This window comes from Nycticebus coucang, chromosome 3 (genome assembly GCF_027406575.1).
Source record: "Nycticebus coucang isolate mNycCou1 chromosome 3, mNycCou1.pri, whole genome shotgun sequence".
NCBI lineage: Eukaryota > Metazoa > Chordata > Mammalia > Primates > Lorisidae > Nycticebus > Nycticebus coucang.
Genome location: NC_069782.1, coordinates 6,178,699 through 6,199,776, shown reverse-complemented (window position 1 = coordinate 6,199,776; position 21,078 = coordinate 6,178,699). Strand labels below are relative to the sequence as shown.

At 52.5% G+C, this 21,078-nt stretch overlaps 1 protein-coding gene across 1 annotated transcript; it reads right to left on the bottom strand.

Moving 5' to 3' along the window:
• Window positions 1–2,190: 2,190 nt before the first annotated feature.
• Window positions 2,191–19,459, bottom strand: A4GALT (alpha 1,4-galactosyltransferase (P blood group)). Its single transcript, XM_053585249.1, has 3 exons — window positions 14,502–19,459; window positions 12,094–12,233; window positions 2,191–9,673 (listed from the first exon to the last, which is right to left on the bottom strand). The coding sequence occupies exon 3, from the start codon at window positions 9,626–9,628 to the stop codon at window positions 8,567–8,569; it is 1,062 nt and encodes a 353-aa protein (XP_053441224.1). The 5' UTR covers window positions 9,629–9,673; window positions 12,094–12,233; window positions 14,502–19,459; the 3' UTR covers window positions 2,191–8,566.
• Between the last annotated feature and the right edge of the window lie 1,619 nt (window positions 19,460–21,078).

Sequence of the window (21,078 nt, the reverse complement as noted above, 5' to 3'; positions counted from 1 at the left end):
GCATTCCCCTTTGCCATCTGGCAGCTGGTTGTGCTCAGCTAATGGAAGGTACTGGAAGAAGGCTGGAAGGCCAGAGGAGGCAGACAGGTTTGAGTCCTTATTTGCTCAACATCCTGCCAACACTGCCCTGCTGGTGGCTCTTCAGTCAGCAGTGCCAGCTGCAAATTTTCCTCCAAGCTCCAGGAATCAGCCTGTCACACCTCCCAGAGACTCTGGCACCAACTGACTGGCACCCACTCCGCCAAGGGCTGGGTGCTGGCTCAGTGGGGTCCCTCCTCCAAGCTCCTTAGACTGCAGCACTGGCCAGATGGGCAGCCTCTCCTCAGAGCAGTGGCTTCCAGCTCTAGGGACCTCATCTAAGCTTCAAGGCTTCAGTAACTCCCCCGCCCCATCTGTTGCCCCAGCTCTGGTGTGGCAGCTGCTTCTTGGTGTGGGGGGCTATCTCTGCTCTCTTCAGGGCTCTGGGAACCGTATCTCCAGAGAGAGCCTCACATTTAGTCTCCGCTGGGCAACTCATCTGCTCGCCCTGCCATCTCTCCAGGCACTTGGCCAGAGGCCAGGCTGGATCCTGCTTCCCCGAGCCCAGCCCCGCACCCCAGCCCAGTGGCCTCTCCTCTCCATCCTCACAGCCTCTATCGTGTTCCTGTAAATGTTCTTGAAGTACACAAACTCTAAGTGTAAAACAAGTGAGTAATAAGCCCACCCAGCCGGCGCCAGATGAAGAAACAAGCAGAGCCTAAACAGCCCTGAGTCCCAACACCTCAGGTCACTTGGCCTGTGAACTCCACCCACATGGAACTGCACAGTACTGGGGGGGACGCTGTGATGAGCCACCTACCCCCCTCAACAAGTGAACTTGTTCCCCAGCTGCCAGGAGAGCTGTGGGACTATAGCCCTCAGCCAATTTTAGAATTTGCCTCGTCTGAAGAAGCTGCCTCCCCATAGGTCACATCCTCCAGGGACAGTCTGCAGCAGGCCACTGATCAACATGGGCTCTAAAGGCCTGGCCCTGGCCGGGCGCAATGGCTCACGCCTGTAATCCTAGCACTCTGGGGGGCTGAGGCAGGTCGATTGCTTGAGCTCACGAGTTTGAGACCAATCTGAGCAAAAGTGAGATCCATGTCTCTACTAAAAATAGAAAAAACTGGGTGGCTCCTGTGGCTCAGTGGGTAGGTCCTGTATACTGAGGGTGGTGGGTTCAAACCTGGCCCTGGCCAAACTGCAACAAAAAATAGCCGGGCTTTGTGGCAGGTGTCTGTAGTCCCAGCTACTCAGGAGGCTGAGGCAAGAGAATCACCTAAGCCCAGGAGTTGGAGGTTGCTCTGAGCTGTGATGCCCCAGAACTCTACTGAGGGTGATAAAATGAGACTCTGTCTCTAAAAAATTAAATAAATAATAAATAATGATAGATAATAAATAAATAAATAAAAATAGAAAAAACTGAGGCAAGAGGATCGTTTGAGCCCAAGAGTTAGAGGTTGCTGTGAGCTGTGATGCTATAGCACTCTACCCAGGGCAATAGCTTGAGACTTTGTCTCAGAAAAAAATAGTAAAAAAATAAAGGCCCAGCCTTTGCTCCAACTTAGGATAACTCTGCAGGGCCATCCCAGCTCCAGAGCTACCGTGCCATCGCCTGAAGCCTCCATGGGCCTCTCTTCTCCTCTGTTGTAGCTAAGGACTAGGACTACATTCCTAGGACTACATTCTTGCCAATGCTATGAAATGGAAAGAATATGTATCACTTTCAGGAACTTTCTCCACTAGACAGAATTCCCCCTTTCAACTCTCCCTTCTTTTGGCTGGATTGCAGATGTGATGCTGGCACCCACGCAGCCATCTTGGACCACAAGGCAGCAACCGTGTGCCGAGGAAAGTGGAACCACCAGCTAATGGGAGCCTAGCTCCTGAAACTGAGGAACTGCCACCCCAGCCCTGGGCTGCCCACCTCCATAAGCTAGAAAGTGACTTCTATCTTGTTTAAGCCACTCCTATCTTAGTGTCACAGTTTATTTGTAACTGTGACAATAAAATTTGCAGCTGAAATGAATCCTAACAGGTACCATGACAAATGATCTTCAGCACCATCCAGTCATGGAAAGATTCAGGCGTCCAAACAGTAAAACTGTTCCCTTGGGCTAGTGCGGAAGCTCACACCTGTAATCCTAGCAGGTTTGGGAGGTTGAGGCAGGTGGATTGCTTGAGCTCAGGAGTTTGAGGTTGCCCAAGCCAGAAAGAGATCCCATCTCTAAAAATAGCCAGGCATTGTGGTTCCCCAGCTACTTGGGAGGCTGAGGCAAGACAATCACTTGAGCCCAAGAGTTTGAGGTTGCTGTGAGCTCTGACACCACAGCACTCAACCCTAGGGTGATTTAGTGAGACTGTCTCAAAAAAAAAAAAAAAAACCCCTAAAAAACTGTATCCTTGACACCTCTGAACCCAGAGGGTTGGGCTAGACCGGGCCTGAGCAGTCACAGCTGGCCCTGAAGAACTGCAGGCTGAGAGCATTTATGGTCCTTCTCTAAGGACCACATTCTGGACTGGACCCAGGAAGCAGTCTTGGCCCCAACTCTCCTCATGTCATGCCAGGCAGGCCCCCGTCCAGAACAGGAGAACTCTCAAATGCTCCTGACACTAAAAGCAGAAGTGCTGGCTGAGTCTTCCTCTTTCACTTTTTAGGCCCCTAGGGAAAAAAGAAGCCCAGAGGATGGGCACTGGTGGCACCAGGGTGACAGGAGAAAGGCTGATTGATCTCCATGCCAGAAGGTGTCCTTGCTGTCCACCAACCAGCTGGTGAGGACTGCAGCCTCTGCCCCTCAGACTGCTGTGCTCTTGCACCTCATTTGGGCCATGAGAGATGGCTAATGCTCAGGGCAGGACAGGGGGTCCAAAGTTCCCCTTTCCCTCCCTCCAAGCCCTGGCCAGAGCTGTGGCCACTTCCACTTCTGCAGAGAGGAGATGGGTGGGGCTTACCTCCTACTAAGGTTGTGACAATTTAATCAGCCAGCCAGCGCCTGGCACAGAGCATATGGGCTTAGAGTGGTATTATTATCACACCCCCACTTTCCACATGGAGGAACCCAGGCTAAGCAAGTAGATGGCAGTGCTGAGATTTGAAACAGACCTTGGCTGTCCTGCACTGAGGGCAGGAAGGGGGCTGTGTGGGGAGCTGGGGCAGAGTCCAGGGCCTGCCTGCCGTAACTCCCCATCACCGGCCTGTGCCAGCCCACAGACCAGAGCCCAGCGTCCTCCTCCTGCAGCCCCATATGGCAGCCTGAGGAGTCTGGCTCCTCTGCTCTTTCTGGGCCTTACTCCAGAGACCCTTTGCTTCCTCCTGCCCCATCCAAAGCTCAAGTCACCAGGCCCTGGCTGTCTCAGGCTGCTTCTCCCTCCCCCTAACTTAGGAGTATGAGCTGTAATATTTGTTGGGCAACCCAGTTCTGGGAAAGGAGAAGGAAGGGACCACCTACGGAAATCTGCCCCGGGGACATGTAATCGGATCCTCCCTCAGAGGCCTGCTTGGCTCATTTCCAGCTTGTTGCTAGCCCCTTGTTTCTAGCCAGGGTGTTTACAGATTTTTTTTTTGGCCAGGACTAAGAGGAAGATGAAGATCCATCCTTTACTCCTTTACAGGGGGACACTGACCGGCCTGGCAGGGGGTCAAGGCCCGCAAACCAGCAGTTACTCAGTGAGCTCTCCCATTGGCCAGGCACAGGCAAGCAGGGAAGGAAAGTCGCCTTCCCAGCTGCTCTAGGGTAGCGGAACTAATTCGCCTTTGCTGGTGTATCAATATTCAACTTCTTGTTTAAATATTAAATTGCAATGACCTCCATCTACGGACCAGGACCATGTTCTTGGAAGTCTGGTTTTGGGTTCTAACTTGGACCAGTCCAGTACAAGGCATGCTGGGAGTTCCACTGTGAGGTTGGGGTCTGGACAGGACAAGGCACCTGAACACAGGTGTGGTCAGTGCTACTGTGGGGGAGGGGTGGGTGGGCAGAGCAGCAGCAGAGGAAACCCAGGTGGTGCGTGGGATGTGAACTCAGAGAGGAGGACGGCCTCCCAGTCCCTACCCACCACCAAAAGTTAGAACCCAGCCCCAGCTTCTGCCAGCTTCCAAGGAGAGAAACAAGATCAGACAGGTGGCTGCTGCCTGCTAGAAACAATAAAGAGTGGCTGAAACTATGAAGGGACACTGTCCCACATGACACATTGGTTAAGGACCTTTGCAAGCTGTTGTAACAAAAAGGCTCCAACACAGAGTAGCTGAAATAAGGTACAGGATTATTTCTGTCTCACATCACAGTCCCAAGGCAAGCACGCTGGGGCCAGCGGTGCTCCAGTTGCTGCTGTGTTCCAGCTAGTGGGAAGGGGGCGGTGAGAGAGTGCCCAAGGTGAGTGAACACCTGTAGAAGTAACCCAGAAGCTATACACATCACTTTTGCTCACATCCCATGGTTGGGCTGCCCAGGAGGCTGGGGGGCGTAGTATGCAGCAAGGGGGCTGTAATGTCCAGCCAAAACTCAGTGTGTTCTGTTGTTACTAAGAGGATCACAGGAGGACTGGCCACTAGGGAGCAGTCCACCAGGCCTGCCACACATCACAAGGAGTCTGGTGATGAGGTGCCTCCAGGGTTGGTTAATTCAGCAGTTCATTGGCATTTTTCTGTCTTCAAGGATCTACTGCATTGACTTTTGAGCTCACATTGTCCCCTCATGGCCTCAAGAGGGCTACCCCTTGCTCTGAGCACCACACCCTTATGCAAAAACAGAGAAGAAACGTTCCTCCCTGTGTCTATGAAAATTTTCTCAGAAATCCCCCTTTCCAGCTGACTTCCCCTAACTCTCATTGGCCGGAATAATATTATACAACATGCCCATTTCTATACCAATTACTAGCAAAAGGAGTGGAATGACCAGGACTGGCATGGACCAACTGAGACTCACCCCCAGGGCCTGGGGAGGCTCCCATTTTCTCTGTAGCCCAAGGCTACCTGAAAGCTAAACAAAATTGGGGTTTGCTATTGGTGTCAAGACACTCCAGGCCTCCTGGCACTTCCTGCCTGTTCTGCTCCAGGCCGAGCAGCAGACAGCACAAGATTTCATTCATGACATCCTGTAAGGTTTTACAGATGGGGAAACTGAGGCTCAGAGAGTCAGGGGACTTGTGTAAGGCCACATAGCCAGAGCCCGGTAGAGCTGCAGTTCTACCCCAGGTGTGTCTAACTGGGGTCTGTCCCTTCCCCCTGCAGGGGACCCCAGTGGGTGTCAGCCCTGGGACAAGTCCTTCTTAGTTCTAAGACCAGCCACAATTCAACCTTGTAAAACATTTCATGATGATGTGAGCAACAGAATATCTTTTTAGAGGCTCAAGTTTTGTTCTACATTGAAACGAATGTACATCTTACTGTACCTTAACTTGCCTTACAAAATCACACTTTTATATTGTTTTACTAGAGCTAGTTCCTTCCAGGCCCTGAGCTCTGCATGGACCAAAGGAACTTTTTCTTTTGAGACAAGAGCCTCATTTTGTTACTGGGACTAGAATGTCATAGTGTCAGCCTAACTCACAGTAATCTCAAACTCCTGGCCTCAAGTGATCCTCCTGTCTTAGCCTCCTGAATAGCTGGGCCTACAGATACCCACCACAATGCCTGGCTAATTTTTTCTATTTTTAGTAGAGATGGGGTCTCATCTTGCTCAGGTTGGTCTCAAACTCCTGATCTCAAGGGATTCTCCTGCCTCGGCCTCCCAGAGTGCTGGGATTACAGACATGAGCCACCATGCCGGACCCAAAAGGAACTTCTCAAGGACCCCACATAGCTACCTGGATGCCCCTGGGGAGCATCCTTGACCCTAACTCCAGGAATGACCCAGATAAGGACTTGACTTTTGAGCAGACAGGTCAAGAATCCAACCATTATGGATGCCTGGGAGCCCTGGGACTGAAGGAGGGGCAGTCAGGGAAGGCTTCCTGGAGGGGGCATTGGCACTGCAGAAAGGAACAGGAGAAATATGTTGGTGAAGGTAGTTGGGAAGGGCAGTGCAGGCAGATCCGCAAAAAGATAAAGACTGTCAACATGTTGCTGTGGGGTGGGAAGGGGAGCTGAGAGTATGCAGTTTAGTGTAATGAGGGTGTCAAATTCAAGGCTGCAGAGGGAAGTGGAGCAAGATCATGGAGGGCCTTGAATGTTGGGCTCAGCCTTTGTTCCACAGGCAACAGGAGCCACGGAAGCACTTAGGGCAAAGGGAGGGAAGGGTGTCTGTTTCACTTCTGTAACTGGCACACAGTAGGCACTCACTATAATATGATGGTCAAATCATATGACTCTAAGAGGGCATCTCACTTGCTTATACAGTTAGATATATTATTTGTATTTTAAAACTAAAGCTTGGTCATTCTTTTTCATTCTTTTGTTTGTTTTTCTGAGACAGAATCTCACTTTGCTGCCCTTGGTAGAGTGCTCTGAAGTCATAGCTCACAGCAACCTGAAACTCTTAGGCTCAAGTGATTCTCTTGCTTCAGCCTCCCAAGTAGCTGGGACTACAGGCGCCTGCCACAACACCCAGCACGGGGGGTGGAGGGTGTTTCGCTCTGGCTCAGGCTGGTCTCCAATCTGTGAGTTCAGGCAATTCACCTGCCTCGGCCTCCCAGAATGCTGGAATTACAGGCTTGAGCCACTGCACCTGGCCTAGCCTTTTTTTTTTTTTTTTTTTTTTGAGACAGAGTCTCAGTCTGTTGCCCTGGGTAGAGTGCCATAGCATCATAGCTCATAGCAACCTCAAAATCTTGGGCTCAAGTGCTCCTCTTGCCTCAACTTCCTGAGTAGCCCATCACAACACCTGGCTAGTTTTTCTTTTCTTTTTTTGAGACAGTCTCACTTTGTCCACCTTGATAGAGTACTGTTCTGTCACAGCTCACAGCAACTTCAAACTCTTGGGCTTAAGCGATTCTTGCCTCAGGCCCCCAAGTAGCTAGGACTACAGGGGTCCCACACAACACCCAGCTATTTTTAGAGATGAGGTCTCCCTCTGACTCAGGCTGGTCTGGAACCTGTGAGCTCAGGCAATCCATCTGCCTCGCCTCCCAAAGGGCTAGGATTACAGGCATGAGCCACTGTGCCCTACCAAGCCTGCTCATTCTTTTTTAAATTTAAATTTTTAAAGATAGGTGAAATGATGTGGTTGGAGAAATATTCAATTTATAATTCATTGTTTTCACAAAAAAAGTCACTGCTCTTGAATACCTGGAGAGCCAGGGAACTCACCTCCTCACCAGGCTGCCCAAGATGGTCTTCAGGCAGGGTCCAAGGGGGTGCAGGCCACCTCCTAGCTTGGTACCAGAGCACCTGTCAGGTCCCCCAACCCAGCCAGCCCTGTCAGGAGGGCTTCTCAGCCTGGTTGGAACGCCCCGGCCCTCCATCAGCTTCCAAAATGTGAACCAGCTGGGGCCTTGTCCTGAGGGAGATTTTCCTCTGGCCCAGCCCTGGGGCCACTCATCAGGATACTTCTGGCCTCTCCCAGGATCTTGGCAGGCATGCCAGGGTGAGGCTGGAGGAATGCCACAGGCCCTCACACCTCCCCCACTGGAACCCCTCCCAGGATTGGCTGGGCTCCCTGCTGCCCTGGTGGTGGGCTCCATTATGGGCTGGGGGTGAGAGTGCAGGTGTTTGTGAGCCTTGGAAAGTGAAAGAAAAACAGGTGCCTCACACCCCCACCGCAGGGAGGCCCATCCCAGGGCATGCGGGGCTGCCAGCAGGATCCTGAGCCCTCCGCTCTGGACCAGTTGTGTGGCCCCAGCTGTTTCCTCATCAGAACGGAGCTGATAAGAGCTGTGCGTGCAACCGCACTTCACCAGCTATGAAGCACTAGATGTCAGTAGGTCACTTTTATCATATTTATTATTCTCCTGTTTTTATAATGGGGGACGGAGTGTTCTTTAAAATTCTTCTCCTGAGCCAAAAGCACCTCCATGCTCCCATGCCCAAGCCAGGGGGCAGCATCTCTGGAAGCAGAAAGGGTGGGTGGGTGTGAGGGGCCTCTCTGGAAAGGCTCTCCGCCAGCTCCACCTGCCTCACCCTGTTCTTCCCTTCCGAAAATTCCCTAGGACTGGGTATGCACCCTCCCACTGGCTGCCTCCTCCCCTGCCAGGAACCTCCCTCTCCTCCCTTATCCCCTTTGCTCCTGCTCTCCAAGCTCCCCAGGCTCCCTCCAGGGTAGCTCAGCCCCTACTGCCTGGCTTCACTTGGCTGCCCTGTACCACCTGGGAGGTACTCTGAGGTCTAGGAGGCCTGGGACACTCACCAAGCTCACTCCAGCTGGTTCTGGCACCACTTGTCAGCACTGGCCTGAGACAGGGCACTGGCCCAGGGGGTGTCCACAGTCTCTCTGGCTTGGAGGGGCTGTCCCCAGGGCCTGCTGTGGCTCCTGCAATAACTCCTCACCAGTCTGGCCCAGCCAGGTGGCCCCAGCGCACTCCCCACCCCAGGTCCTGCCATCTCGCCTCCCCAGAAGGAGGGCAGGCACCCCTCTCCATCAGGGGTGGGTGGGGTGGTGGCCTGGTGAGCTCCTCACAAGTACATCTTCATGGCCTCGTGTGTTGTGGGGCAGTAGTGGGCGTGAAGCTGGGCCAGCAGTGCCCTGGACATGGCTCTGAATTGTGTGCCCTGACTCTTCTTGTTCCACACGTGGACAGCGTAGGTGGCATTAAGCAGCTGGACCAGCTCCTTGGGGCTGATGTCCTCAAAGTACTTCCTCCAGTTCTGCCAGGGGATGGGGTAGAAGGCCTCAGGGGGCAGGGTGGTGACGCCGCGGCAGGCGCGGCTCTCCTGCAGGCTGCGGATGGCACACCACTTCTTGAAGACCCGTGTGAACAGCTGTGGGCCCTGGTGGCCCCAGATCCAGCCATTGTAGTGGGCCACAAAGTCGTGCATGCACAGCTCCATGAACACATGCTGGGGCTCGAAGGCCAGGAAGGCACCGTTGAGGACATAGCGGGACTGGATGCCCAGTGCATTGGTCAGGTTCCTCAGGTTCCTGAGGACGATGAAGTCTGTGTCCAGGTAGATGCCCCCGAACTTCCACATGAGCGCGATCCTGGAGGCATCAGACAGCACCGGCAGCCGGTAGGGCTCCCAGTGCCCCTGCGCAGCCGTGTACCAAGCTGCCAGCGGCGTGTCCCGGAACAGCTCCTCCAGGTCCAGCGGGAGCATCTGGACATTGGGGAAGCAGCCCAGAAGTGAGATGCCCAGGTTCCGGGGCAGGGAGGCGTTGCCGCGGGGCAGACCCTTCATCAGGACCACCACGTGGGATTCGGGGTGAGTCCTGGCAGCTGACTCCACTGAGCACATGAACAGAAAGTTGGGGTTGGTCCGGTCTGAAGTCTCTAGGAAGAAGATGTTGCCTGGAGTGGGGGTGCTGGAGGGCCGGATAGGGGGTGCCAAGGTGGGGCAGGGGATGTCTGCAGGCAGGTTATAGAGCTGCCCTTGATCCTTGGGCTCTCCCACAACATGCCAGTAGATCATGACAGAGATGAAAAAAATGAACTTGAAGAAGATGATGAACAGGGTGCAGACTCGTTGCCTCGGGGCAGCCCGGAGCAGACATAGCAGGAGGTGGGGGGGCTTGGACATGGTCTCCCAGATCACACCAAGGGCCTCCAGCAGGAACTGGCTGGTCTGCAAGAGATGAGTGGCACCGCTTAGGCAGGCCAGTGGCATTCCTGACTCACAAGAAAAATGCTCCAGATACCAGCTAGAGCCAAACTGGCTTCCAAAGCCCATAAGCTCCAGGGCCAGATGGGCTTGGCTTTGAATCCCAGGCTGCCAGCTGATCACCTATAAAATGGGAGCACAACGACCATGCACTAAGGTCTGAGCAAGGACCCTCTGAAGCACACTTGTGAGCTCCCCAAGGACTGGGACAGTACTCCCCATGCAGCACAGCTATCATGGGCCCAGGCAAGGGTCTGGTCCATGCAAGGACCATTAGAAACGATGGCTTTGGGCGGCGCCTGTGGCTCAGTCGGTAAGGCGCCGGCCCCATATACCGAGGGTGGCAGGTTCAAACCCAACCCCGGCCAAACTGCAACCAAAAAAAAAATAGCCGGGTGTTGTGGCGGGCGCCTATAGTCCCAGCTACTCAGGAGGCTGAGGCAAGAGAATAGCTTAAGCCCAGGAGTTGGAGGTTGCTGTGAGCTGTGTGAGGCCACGGCACTCTACCGAGGGCCATAAAGTGAGACTCTGTCTCTAAAAAAAAAAAAAAAAAAAAAAAAGAAACAATGGCTTTGCCATATGGTACACAGGACACTCTCCCTGGTAAGGCCCAGCCTCCTCCACCTGTTGGGGCTGGCAGCTGATGACTTGAGGCCCAGCTCATGTACCCCTCAGCTCCATGAATCAGGCCTAGGCTCATCTGCTAAGCAGCCTTGATGATTTCCAGCTTGAAGTCAGGGGCTCCGGCAGACCTGGGTGCTGACTCGCTAGGACTGGCATGGCTCACCCTTGGGAGGATGCTGACCAGGGCACATGAGATGCCTGCTGTGTCCAAAGTCTTTGGCCCCACACATGACGGGGTCACCTGGCCTCTGACTGCCCTAGCCTGGGCCCTGGGCTGTGTAGATACAGGGTTTGGAGTGGAAAAGGGACAGGGAGATTGTGCTGTAGTCCATGACCTTGACCAGTACTCTTGACCTTCACTCTCTCTCTTTTTTTTTTTTTTTTTTGAGACAAAGCCTCAAGCTATCACCCTGGGTAGAGTGTGGTGGCATCACAGCTCACAGCAACCTCCAACTCCTGGGCTTAAGTGATTCTCTTGCCTCAGCCTCCCAAGTAGCTGGGACTACAGGCATCCACCACAACACCTGGCTATATTTTGGTTGCAGCCATCATTGTTGTTTGGCAGGCCTGGGCCAGATTTGAACCCACCAGCTCTGGTGTACGTGGCTGGCACCTTAGCCACTTGACCTATAGGCGCTGAGCCCTTTGGTGAGGTCTTGTTGGCCAGGAACATTTCCAGGTGCCTTCCAGATGGCTGGGGGAGCAGCAGAGGCTTGGGTCCTGTTCCGGGGTGGGGCCATGTGAATGCCTGGGAGGATTGGGACCCCTGCTCTGCTGAACTGGCTGCCTGATCTGGGGCAGGTCCCTGAGCTCTCTGAGCCTTAGACTTGTTCCCTGCAGGTCAGGAACACAGCAAGCCACTTTGAGGTTGTAGTCATTCACACATTCAGTAAACATGGATGTCTGTCCTGTACAGGCCAGAGGATTCTCAAAATTTCACACACATGGACTTGTTAAACTCCTACAGCCCCCTATGGTGTGGAAACCTGGGAATCACCAGCCCCACCTTACCAACAAGGAAAAGAAGGTGCAGTGAAGTTTGATACCTCATGCAGAGTCCCACAGGGTCAGGGCAGGAGTTAGAACTCAGGCACCTGGCTTGGGTCTCTGCTCTCACCACTGGACTACTCTGCCTGGGAGCCAGGAAGACATTGAAGGTACCTGGGGCCTTGGAGGGACTCAAGGCACACTGACTTGATCTGGATTTACCATTAATAGTGACCCTTTTTTTTTTTTTTTTTTCTTTTCTTTTTTTTTGTAGAGACAGTCTCACTGTACCGCCCTCGGGTAGAGTGCCGTGGCGTCACACGGCTCACAGCAACCTCTAACTCTTGGGCTTATGCGATTCTCTTGCCTCAGCCTCCCGAGCAGCTGGGACTACAGGCGCCCACCACAACGCCCGGCTATTTTTTTTGTTGTTGCAGTTTGGCCGGGCTGGGTTTGAAGCCGCCACCCTCGGCATATGGGGCCGGCGCCCTACTCACTGAGCCACAGGCGCCACCCAATAGTGACCCTTTCACTCGGTGCCTTCTAAGTGGCCGTGTCACCCTCCCTCTGACCCTCAGCAATCCCAGGGGACAGCTGCATCACTTCTAACTTAAGGGCCTGGAAGCTTGGGCAGAGAGAGGTGGAGGGACCAGTCCTCCTCTGCCCCTAGTTTCATCCATAGCCTGAGGGTGAAACTCTATAGTGGTGTCTGGAGCCTGGGCCATGAGCAAGGGGACTGGGGACCTTGAAGATGTCACTGGCAGGTCACTGACCAGCCTGGGTGGCCCATCTCAGATAGACAGGGATCCAAGCAGCCCACAGGCCTTCCGGTGATCCGCGCTGATCAGCAGCTGACGTTCTTTGCCAGTGAGAGCTCGGCCCTTCCTTGCACTGGCAATGCTGGCTGACCCATCTGCAAAAGAGTGAGACGAGTGAGGTGGGTGGCTGTCTGTCAGGGCGCTCATCCCACCGGCCACACAGGCAGGCAGGCCTGGGGCTCAGCCCCTCAGGGAACACTTACAGAATGGGGTGGGGGGTGAGGGGGGAGCAGGCCCTGCGCTCCAGGAGAGAGAGGCAGGATCAGCCCTGCTCAGCCTGGGGGGATGATACAATCAATGAGAACTCCCCGGTGGCTTCCTGGGTGAAGTGACCCTTGGTCTCCAGAGGTGACGAGAGTCAGATGGAGGCAGTGAAGGCAACTCTGGACCTTTATAAGCTCCACAGGGGGTGAACGTCTGCACTTTGTTTCCTGGCACACTGCAAATACTCTCACTGACCAGTTCATGCTTCGACTCCCTTGCTCAGCAGCCAGAGGGACACTTCAAATATACAAGTTGGCCATGCCACTCCTCTGCCGAGACTGAGTGATGTGGGAAGCCCAGGTCCACAGGCCTCGAGTGTCCCCCACACCCTGACCCCATGTCCCATCCCCCCTTCCCACTGCCTCTGCCTAGCCACACCTGCCTTCTCTCTTTCTCTCTCTCTCTTTTTTTTTTTTTGGAGAGATAGTCTTACTTTGTCGCCCTCGGTAGAGTGCCCCGTGGCATCACACAGCTCACAGCAACCTCCAACTCCTGGGTTTAGGCGATTCTCCTGCCTCAGCCTCCCGAGTAGCTGGGACTACAGGCGCCCGCCACAATGCCCGGCTATTTTTTGTTGCAGTTTGGCCAGGCCAGGCTCGAACTCACCACCCTCAATATATGGGGTCGGTGCCCACTGAGCCACAGGCGCCACCCCTTTCTTACTCTTTTTTTTTTTCCCCCAGAGACAGAGTTTCACTTTGTTGCCCTTGGTAGAGTGCTGTGACATTATGGCTTACACCTTGGGCTCACAAAATCCTGTTGCCTCAGCATCCCAATAGCTGGGACTACAGGCGCCCTCCACAATGCCTGGCTGTTTTTTAGAGAGGGGGTTTTGCTCTGGCTCAGGCTGGTCTTGAACTTGTGAGCTCAGGCGATCCACCACCTCCCAGAGTGCTGGGATTACAGGCCTGAGCCCCCGAGCCTGCCCTTTTCCATTCTTTCTTAGCCCCTCTCCAGTTTGTTCTCCCCGGCACCTATTCTACTGCTCATCTTTTGTGTTTTGTTTGTGTTTTGTGTTTTGTTCAGCATGTAGGACAGAGCAGTGCTCGGCTCTCAGGATGTGATCGACAGCGACTGAGGGACCCCTGACCAGTGAGTGATGCATGGAAGAACCCACAAAGACTGAGCCAGTGCATGAGGGACCAGTAGGAGGGAATTGACAAATGAGCAGATCCCTGACTGAGCCATGAGTGAGGTGAGTTGGGGTCACAGGTTGGGGTGTACCCAGGACTTCCAGCAGGGTCGGGAGCAGAGCTGTAGTGTAAACCAAGACTGTATCCCTCGCCCCAGCTTTCTCTGGCAGAAAGAGGGGCTATTTTGGTCCTGAGTATCTTTAACACAATGTGGACCACACCAATGAGTGGACAGACCGCTGGGTGACTGGCCAGCTACAGAGAGAGTCCCATAGCACTGGAATGATTTAGGCCCAGCCGGGGGAACCGGGCAGGACATACCACTTAAACCCACGTCTGACCATAGGTGGGAGTGCCAGACTCAGGCTGTCCCATATTTGGTGTTGGAGCCCAAGACCCAGGAATAGAAACTGTATGGGGCAAAGTTGGCTAGAGCCCAATACCCTGTGACCTCAGGCTCAAAGTATGCTCCTGGGCCCCACAGATGGGCCTCCCGGCTACAGCCCAAGTCTTGGTTCTATCAGCTGAGCTGGGCACATCCCTGCTGCTTCCTCCTGCCTCCAGGCTCCCCACTTCCTGCCCTGCAGCAGGGAAGATATTCCCAGTTAGCCTGTTAACTGTGGCCACTCAGCTGCTCTACGCCCTTTCATGGGCCAGGCCCCCACTGTGGGGAAGCTGCCCTTCTGCCTCTTTCTGGGTTCCCATGTCCAGCCCAGCACTGGCTGACCATGACTCAACAAAACAAGGGTCACAAGAATGGTCAGCCTGGTCCATACTGAACCTCAACTCCAGGCTGGGTGCTGACCGAGTAGTCCCCAGAGGCCGAGGGATACAGACAAGGTCTTACAGAAGTGCAGGGGTGAAACCAGGCAGACCCCGCCTCTGGTCTGCAGTACCCCAGCGCTCTTCCGGCCCCTCCGCAGGCAGGGCCTGCACCTCAGAGGCCACCTGGCAGGATGCACAAACCTCATCAGAAGTCTCCTCCCACGAAACAGAAGACGCAGAAGGACCATCTGTGACTGCCAAACAGATGACTAGAGACGAAGTGGCTTGCCACAGACATTTATTCTCTCTCAGTTCCGGAGGGTGGGGCAGAAGTCCAAACTCAGGTGTCAGCATTGGGCTTCCCTGCAGGCTCTAGAAGGTGCCTCCAGGCGCTGCTGGGCTTGGGCTTGGGGAAGCATCTCTCCAGTTTCCGCCTCCATCCTTGCGTGGCCATCTCCCCCAGGCCTCTTCTCTTCTGTATCTTATAAGAATGCTTGTCATTGGGTTTACAGGTAATCCAGGGTGACTTGCTTATCTCAAGATTCATAACTTAATAGCATCTACAAAGACTCTTTATCCAAATGAGGTCATAGTCATAGGTTCCAGGGTTAGGACATGGGTATTTTCTTCTTCTTCTTTTTTTTTTTTTGTAGAGATAGAGTCTCACTTTATTGCCCTCGGTAGAGTGCCATAACATCACACAGCTCACAGCAACCTCCAACTCTTGGGCTTAGGTGAATCTCTTGCCTCAGCCTCCTGAGTAGCTGGGACTACAAGTGCCCGCCACAACACCCAGCCATTTTTTTTGTTGCAGTTTGGCTGGGGTCGGGTTTGAACCCACCACCCTTGGTATATGTTGCTGGTGCCCTACCCCCTGAGCCACAGGCGCTGCCCATTTTTTTTTTTTTTTGCAGTTTTTGGCTGGGGCTGGGGTTGAACCCGCCACCTCTGGCATATGGGGCTGGCACCCTACCCCTTTGAGCCACAGGCACCACCCCTTGTTTTTTTTTTGAGATAGAGTCTGGCTCTGTTGCCCAGGCTGGAGCGCAATGGCATTATCATAGCTCACTGCAGCCTCTAATTCCTAGGGTCAAGCGATCCTCCTGCCTCAGACTCCTGAGTCACTGGGATTACAGGTGTGTACCACAATGCTTGTCTAATTTTTAATTTTTTTGTGGAGACAGGGTCTCACTATGTTGCTCAGGCTATATTATCATTTTTGGAGGCCACTATTTATCCCAATATGTTCCCTTCCCTTTCTTTCTTTCTTTCTTTTTTTTTTTTTTTTTGAGACAGTTTCACTATGTCGCCCTTAGAAGAGTGCCATGGTATCACAGCTCACAGCAACCTCAAACTCTTGGGCTTAAGAGATTCTCTTGCTTCAGCCTCCCAAGTAGCTGGGACTACAGGCGCCCGCCACAGTGGCCTATTTTTTTGTTGTAGTTGTCATTATTGTTTGGCAGGCCTGGGGCTGGATTCAAACCTGCCAGCCCCGGTATATGTGGCTGTTGTCCTAGCAGCTGAGCTACCGGTGCAGAGCCTCCCTTCCCTTTCTATGTTTCTCTGTCCCAGAGCGTCAGACATCTTGTGAAGGAGAAAGCTCAGTTCTCAAGTCCCAGATAAGGAAACTAAGTCAGTCTCAGGGTAGTGGAGTGACTTAGCCAAGGCCACAAAGATGATCAGAAACAGGGCTGCAATTAAAACCGGGCTCTCACCCTCTGTGCAGAGATGTCACACAGTCTGGGTTTCAAGGGTCCCTTCCCCAGAGGGCCTTCCCTGGCCATTGGTGTGAGTGGCCTCCTCCACCCCATCTCTCTTGGTCACGTCACCTGGCATTTCCTTCACCACCCTGGTCACAGGCCTGTCCTGGGAAGCAGACAGACTTGGAGAGCCACAGGCAGAGGGGGGTGGGGGGGCATCAGGTCCTTGTGAGGGGGAGGGAGGGAGGGATGAGCTCTCAGGTTGATGCAACAGAGGACTCAGCCTGCCCTGCAGAAGCTCTGTAGCTGGGGCACCCTTCAGAGATGTTTGTTTCAAATTAGAATGTGGGGCTGTGATGGTGAACTCTACGTGTCAACTTGACTAGGCCGGAGGGTATGTCTGTGTGGATTTTTCCAGATGAGATCAACTTTCAAACTGAGGGACTGTAATCCAATAACACAGACTGGCCTCCTCCTGCTGTGCAGGCCTGGATAGAACACAAGGCAGAGGACAGAGACCCCCCATCCCGCCTTGGCAGCCAGGACATCTTCCACCTTCTCATCTCTTGACTCTGTTCCTCTGGAGAACCCTGAGCAACTCAGCAGCCTTCACCAGGACCAACCCACATCAGATCATGGACACAGGCTATTCCTGGGTAGAAGGTGTAACCTTGGCCCCCTGGGAAGTGGGGGCTCCAGCACTCCATGGGAGGCTCAGATGGAACCAGCATGTCCCAACAAGCCCTTGTCCCTCTGGAATGATCACCTGTTTTTCTGTCACTGAATCCTAAGGGGCAGGTGCTCATCTGCTCAGTTAATGTCCCCATGGGGCTGTCCTGGCCTAGCATGCAGAGGAGGAACAGCTCTCCATGAGAGCTGGGAGCTGCTTCCATGTTCCGGAGTCACAGACCAGGGCCAGGCATGGTGGCTCACGCCTGCAATCCTTGTACTATGGGAGGCCAAGGCAGGTGGATTGCCTCAGCTCAGGAGTTCAAGATCAGCTTGAGCAAGAGTGAGACCCCATCTCTAAAAAAACAGCCAGGCGTTGTGGAGGGTACCTGTAGTCCCAGCTACTCTGGAGGCTGAGGGAGGAGGATCACTTGAGCCCAGGAGTTTGAGGTGCTGTGAGCTCTGATGCCACGGATGACAAAGTGAGACTGTCTCAAAATAAAAAGGTCACAGACCATCCCCAGCTGGAGAGAACCTGGTCTAACCTCTCACTCTAGTGCGGGGAAACTGAGGCTCCAAATGGCACAGAGGATTGGCAGCAAAGGCAGGACTCAGCCTGTCAAACCAGGACACGGACAACCAGATGGCAGGGCAGCAGCCGAGGGGCCCCTCCCCTAGGAGGGGGAATCAGAGGGCACACCCCCACCAGAGAGGAAAGGAGAGCCTAACAGTTAATGGCAGAAACTTCTGACACCTCCAACCACTCCCTCAATGTCACCCCCCACCTCTCACTTCCTTCTTCCTGATGCTTCTCCCCAGGGCCCCTGTCTCTGCCACCCCTGCAGGTTGGCGTCTTTGTTCCTCCCTCTCCCCTGTCAGCAGACACAGGGATGTGGCTCTTGGTCCCTGATACCACGACATCACCCCAAGGCAGGGCTTCAGTGGAAGGAAATAGGGAGAGATGGGGCCAGAGATCAGGCTGGCAAGACTGAAGGGCCCCGGGGTGCAGCTGCTGTTGAGGGCCTGGGTCCCCACCCAAGAAGTTGCTGCCCCAAACAGAAGAACCAACTCCCCACCCCCATCAGCACCAGAGCCCCCATGGCAGGAAGAGGAAACCTGGAGTCACTGGGACTGTGTGGCTTGGGGTTGGGGATGTGAGGGGTGACACGGGGGTCAGAAGGTTTCACACAAGCAGTGGGAGGCAGGGGAGCCTGCTGCATTCTCCCCCTAATGGAGTCTGGAGGTCCTGGCCCAAACTACTAGGGTCAGCGTAGTGTCTTAACTCAGCCTGGCCCCTCAATGAGGGCTGCAGTGATCATTACTCAGCCATTCCCAGCCCCTGCTCCCCTTTTTAACTTTCAGAAAATTAAGTGACTTGGCTCAGTGCCTGTGGCTCCAGCGGCTAAGGCACCAGCCACATACACTGGACCTGGCAGGTTCGAATCCAGCCCAGGCCTGCCAAAGAACAATGACAACTACAACTAAAAAATAGCCGGGTGTTGTGGTGGGTGCCTGTAGTCCCAGCTACTTGGGAGGCTGAGGAAAGAGAATCGCCTAAGCCCAAGAGTTTGAGGTTGCTGTGAGCTGTGATGCCACAGCACTCTACTGAGGGTGATAAAGTGAAACTTTGTCTCAAAAAAATAAAGAAATAAAAATAAAAATAAAACAGTTTCAGATTCCAAGCAAAACCAAACTCTCCTGTATTCAAGGGACATACCCCAAAGTTATTTATGTATGTATGTATGAATGTATGTATGTATTTATTTATTTGAGATGAAACTCTGTCCCCTCCCCAACCTGGGAAGAGTGCCACAGCACCCTCAAACTCCTGGTGTCAAATGATCCGCTTGCCTCAGCTTCCCAAGTAGCTAGGACTACAGGCACCTGCCATCATGCCTGGCTAATTATTTCTACCTTTACTAGAGACAGGGTCTTGCTCTTGCTCAGGCTAATCTCAAACTACTGAGCTCAAGAGATCTGTCTACTCAAGAGATCAGCCTCCCAGAGTGCTAAGATTACAGACGTGAGCCACTGCGCCTGGCCAGCAAAGTGATTTAGAATGGCTAAAAGAAAAAGGCCAAGCAAAGATAATAAAAGCAAATATACACAAAAGCAAAGCTTTTTGGGAGCCATGGTCTTAATACCAGACAGTGAAAATTTATGAGTAACATCACTATGTGAGCCAGATAAGGGCAATTCATAATGGTCATGGTATAATTCATAACGCTCCAAATAATATTGCAACAATTTCCAGGGAGAAGAAATTATAGGGATACTAAGACAAATAGACCAAAACATACAAATAAGAGATTTTAATTCACCTCTCATAGTCCAAGAATCATTAAGTAGACCAAACAGAAATAACCATTCAGAAGACCTAAATTAAATCATCGGTGTTTCAAATTCTCTATCATAATAATAGACAATATACTTTCTTTTCAAGAGCTGATGCAACAGTCATGAAAACTGACCATATTTGGTCCACAAGGAAAATCTCAATAACATTCAAAAATGTAAAAAGAAAAATTATATGGTTACAAGGCAATATGACTAGAAATGAATTTAAAAATCAGGGGAGTGGTGGCTCACACCTACAATCCTAGCACTCTGGGGTGCCGAGACGGGTGGATTGCCTGAGCTCAAAATTTAGAGACCAGCCTGAGCAAGAATGAGACCCTGCCTCTAAAAAAATAGCCAGGCGTTGTGGCAGGCACCTGTAGTCCCAGCTACTCAGGAGGCTGAGGCAAGAGAATCGCTTCAGCCCAAGAGCAGGAGGTTGCTGTGAGCTGTGACACCATAGCACTCTACCAAGGGTAACAAAGTAAGACTCTGTCTCTAAAAAAAAAAAAAAAAAAAAGGAAAGCAGCAGCACATTAAAATAAAATATCCAAATCAATCGGGTTTACTCCATGAAGTAAGGATGATTCAGTATTAGGAAAACATAGATACAATCCATTACATTAACAGCTCTAAGGAGAAAAATTGTATGGTCACTCCCAGTGACACTAAAAGAACATCAATGGCCATTTCCTGAACAAAATCATACAGATCAACACAAAAGCCAGAAGCCAACTTCACACTCAGGAAAGCATATGAGTCCTTAGTTTCACACATGGGTCCAGGAAAAGACAAAAACACTGCCCCCCATCACCATTATTATAACAAATGTGTCCACTCAAAGCAATTGACAAGAGAAAGAAACCAGAGGTATAAAAATTAAACAGAAATAGGTAAAGCTACTGCTATTTTCCTAAGATAATAATATCAAGTACCTGGAAAAGTCAAGGGAAACTTGCAAAACTACAAACAGTACAAATGGACTGGAAGGCGATAGGATCCTCAAGCGCACACACGCTCACGTCCCAAGAAAGAACAAGCAGTTAGAAGACACGGTGGAAGAGAAGACTCCGCTTACAAAGGTCACGATACTTAGGGTTAAACTTCACAAAAGCTGTTCAAAATCTGTTAGCAACATTCCTGAAGTCCTCCAAAAAGTGCAAAGTAATCTTGAACAAATGAAAAAGACATACCCTGCTTCAGGATAAAAGACGCAGCTTCATAAAGATGTCCGCTTCCTCTAAGTCAATTTATAAACTTGGGGTGGCGCCTGTGGCTCAGTGGGTAGGGCGCCGGCCCCATATTCCGTGGGTGGCGGGTTCAAACCCGACAGTATCTCACTCTGTCGCCCTGGGTAGAGAGTTCCATGGTGTCATCATTGCTCACAGCAACCTCAAACTCTCGGGCTCAAACGATTGTCTTCCCCCAGCCTCCTGAGTACCTTGGACTACAGGCACTTGCCACAACACCCACTAGTTTTTTCTATTTTAGTAGAGACAGAGTCTCGATCTCACTCAGGTTGGTCTCAATCCCTGAAGCTCAGATGACCCACCTACTTCAGCCTTCCTGAGTGTTAGGGTTACAGGCATGAGTCACCACGCCTGGCCTGTCTTAGAGATCTCTAAATATAGTTGCTTTGGGGCACTAAACCACTAACCCACAAGAGACAACTGTGGCAGCCCCCACCAGTCCACACATGCTGAGGCTCTGTGGGCACATTACCCTTAAGCACCCCCAACACACACACTATACCTTCTAGACCAGCAGCAGGACTCCCCACCCAAGCCCCTCAGGCTTCCCTACATGTCCCTCCACCAACCCTCCAGAAACCTCTCAACCATAGTAAAAAGAGTGGCCTTTACCAGGAACCTACTCCGAGTCGACCACCTGCCAAGCACCGTTCCCTCTTGAACTCCTTAAGCTATCATGTCCCCCATGATGGCCCCACTTCACAAATGAGAAAACTGAGGCACAGAGAAGAAAGGCCACTTTGGAGGTAGAATCTGAACCCAGGCGTGTCTGCCCCCAGGTCTCAGATACCCCCTTCCTTTGACGGTCTACCCTGCCCAGGT

What these genes read in the sequence shown, in the direction of transcription:
- A4GALT (XM_053585249.1), bottom strand. Translation starts at nt 9,628, where the DNA reads ATGTCCAAGCCCCCCCACCTCCTGCTATGTCTGCTCCGGGCTGCCCCG.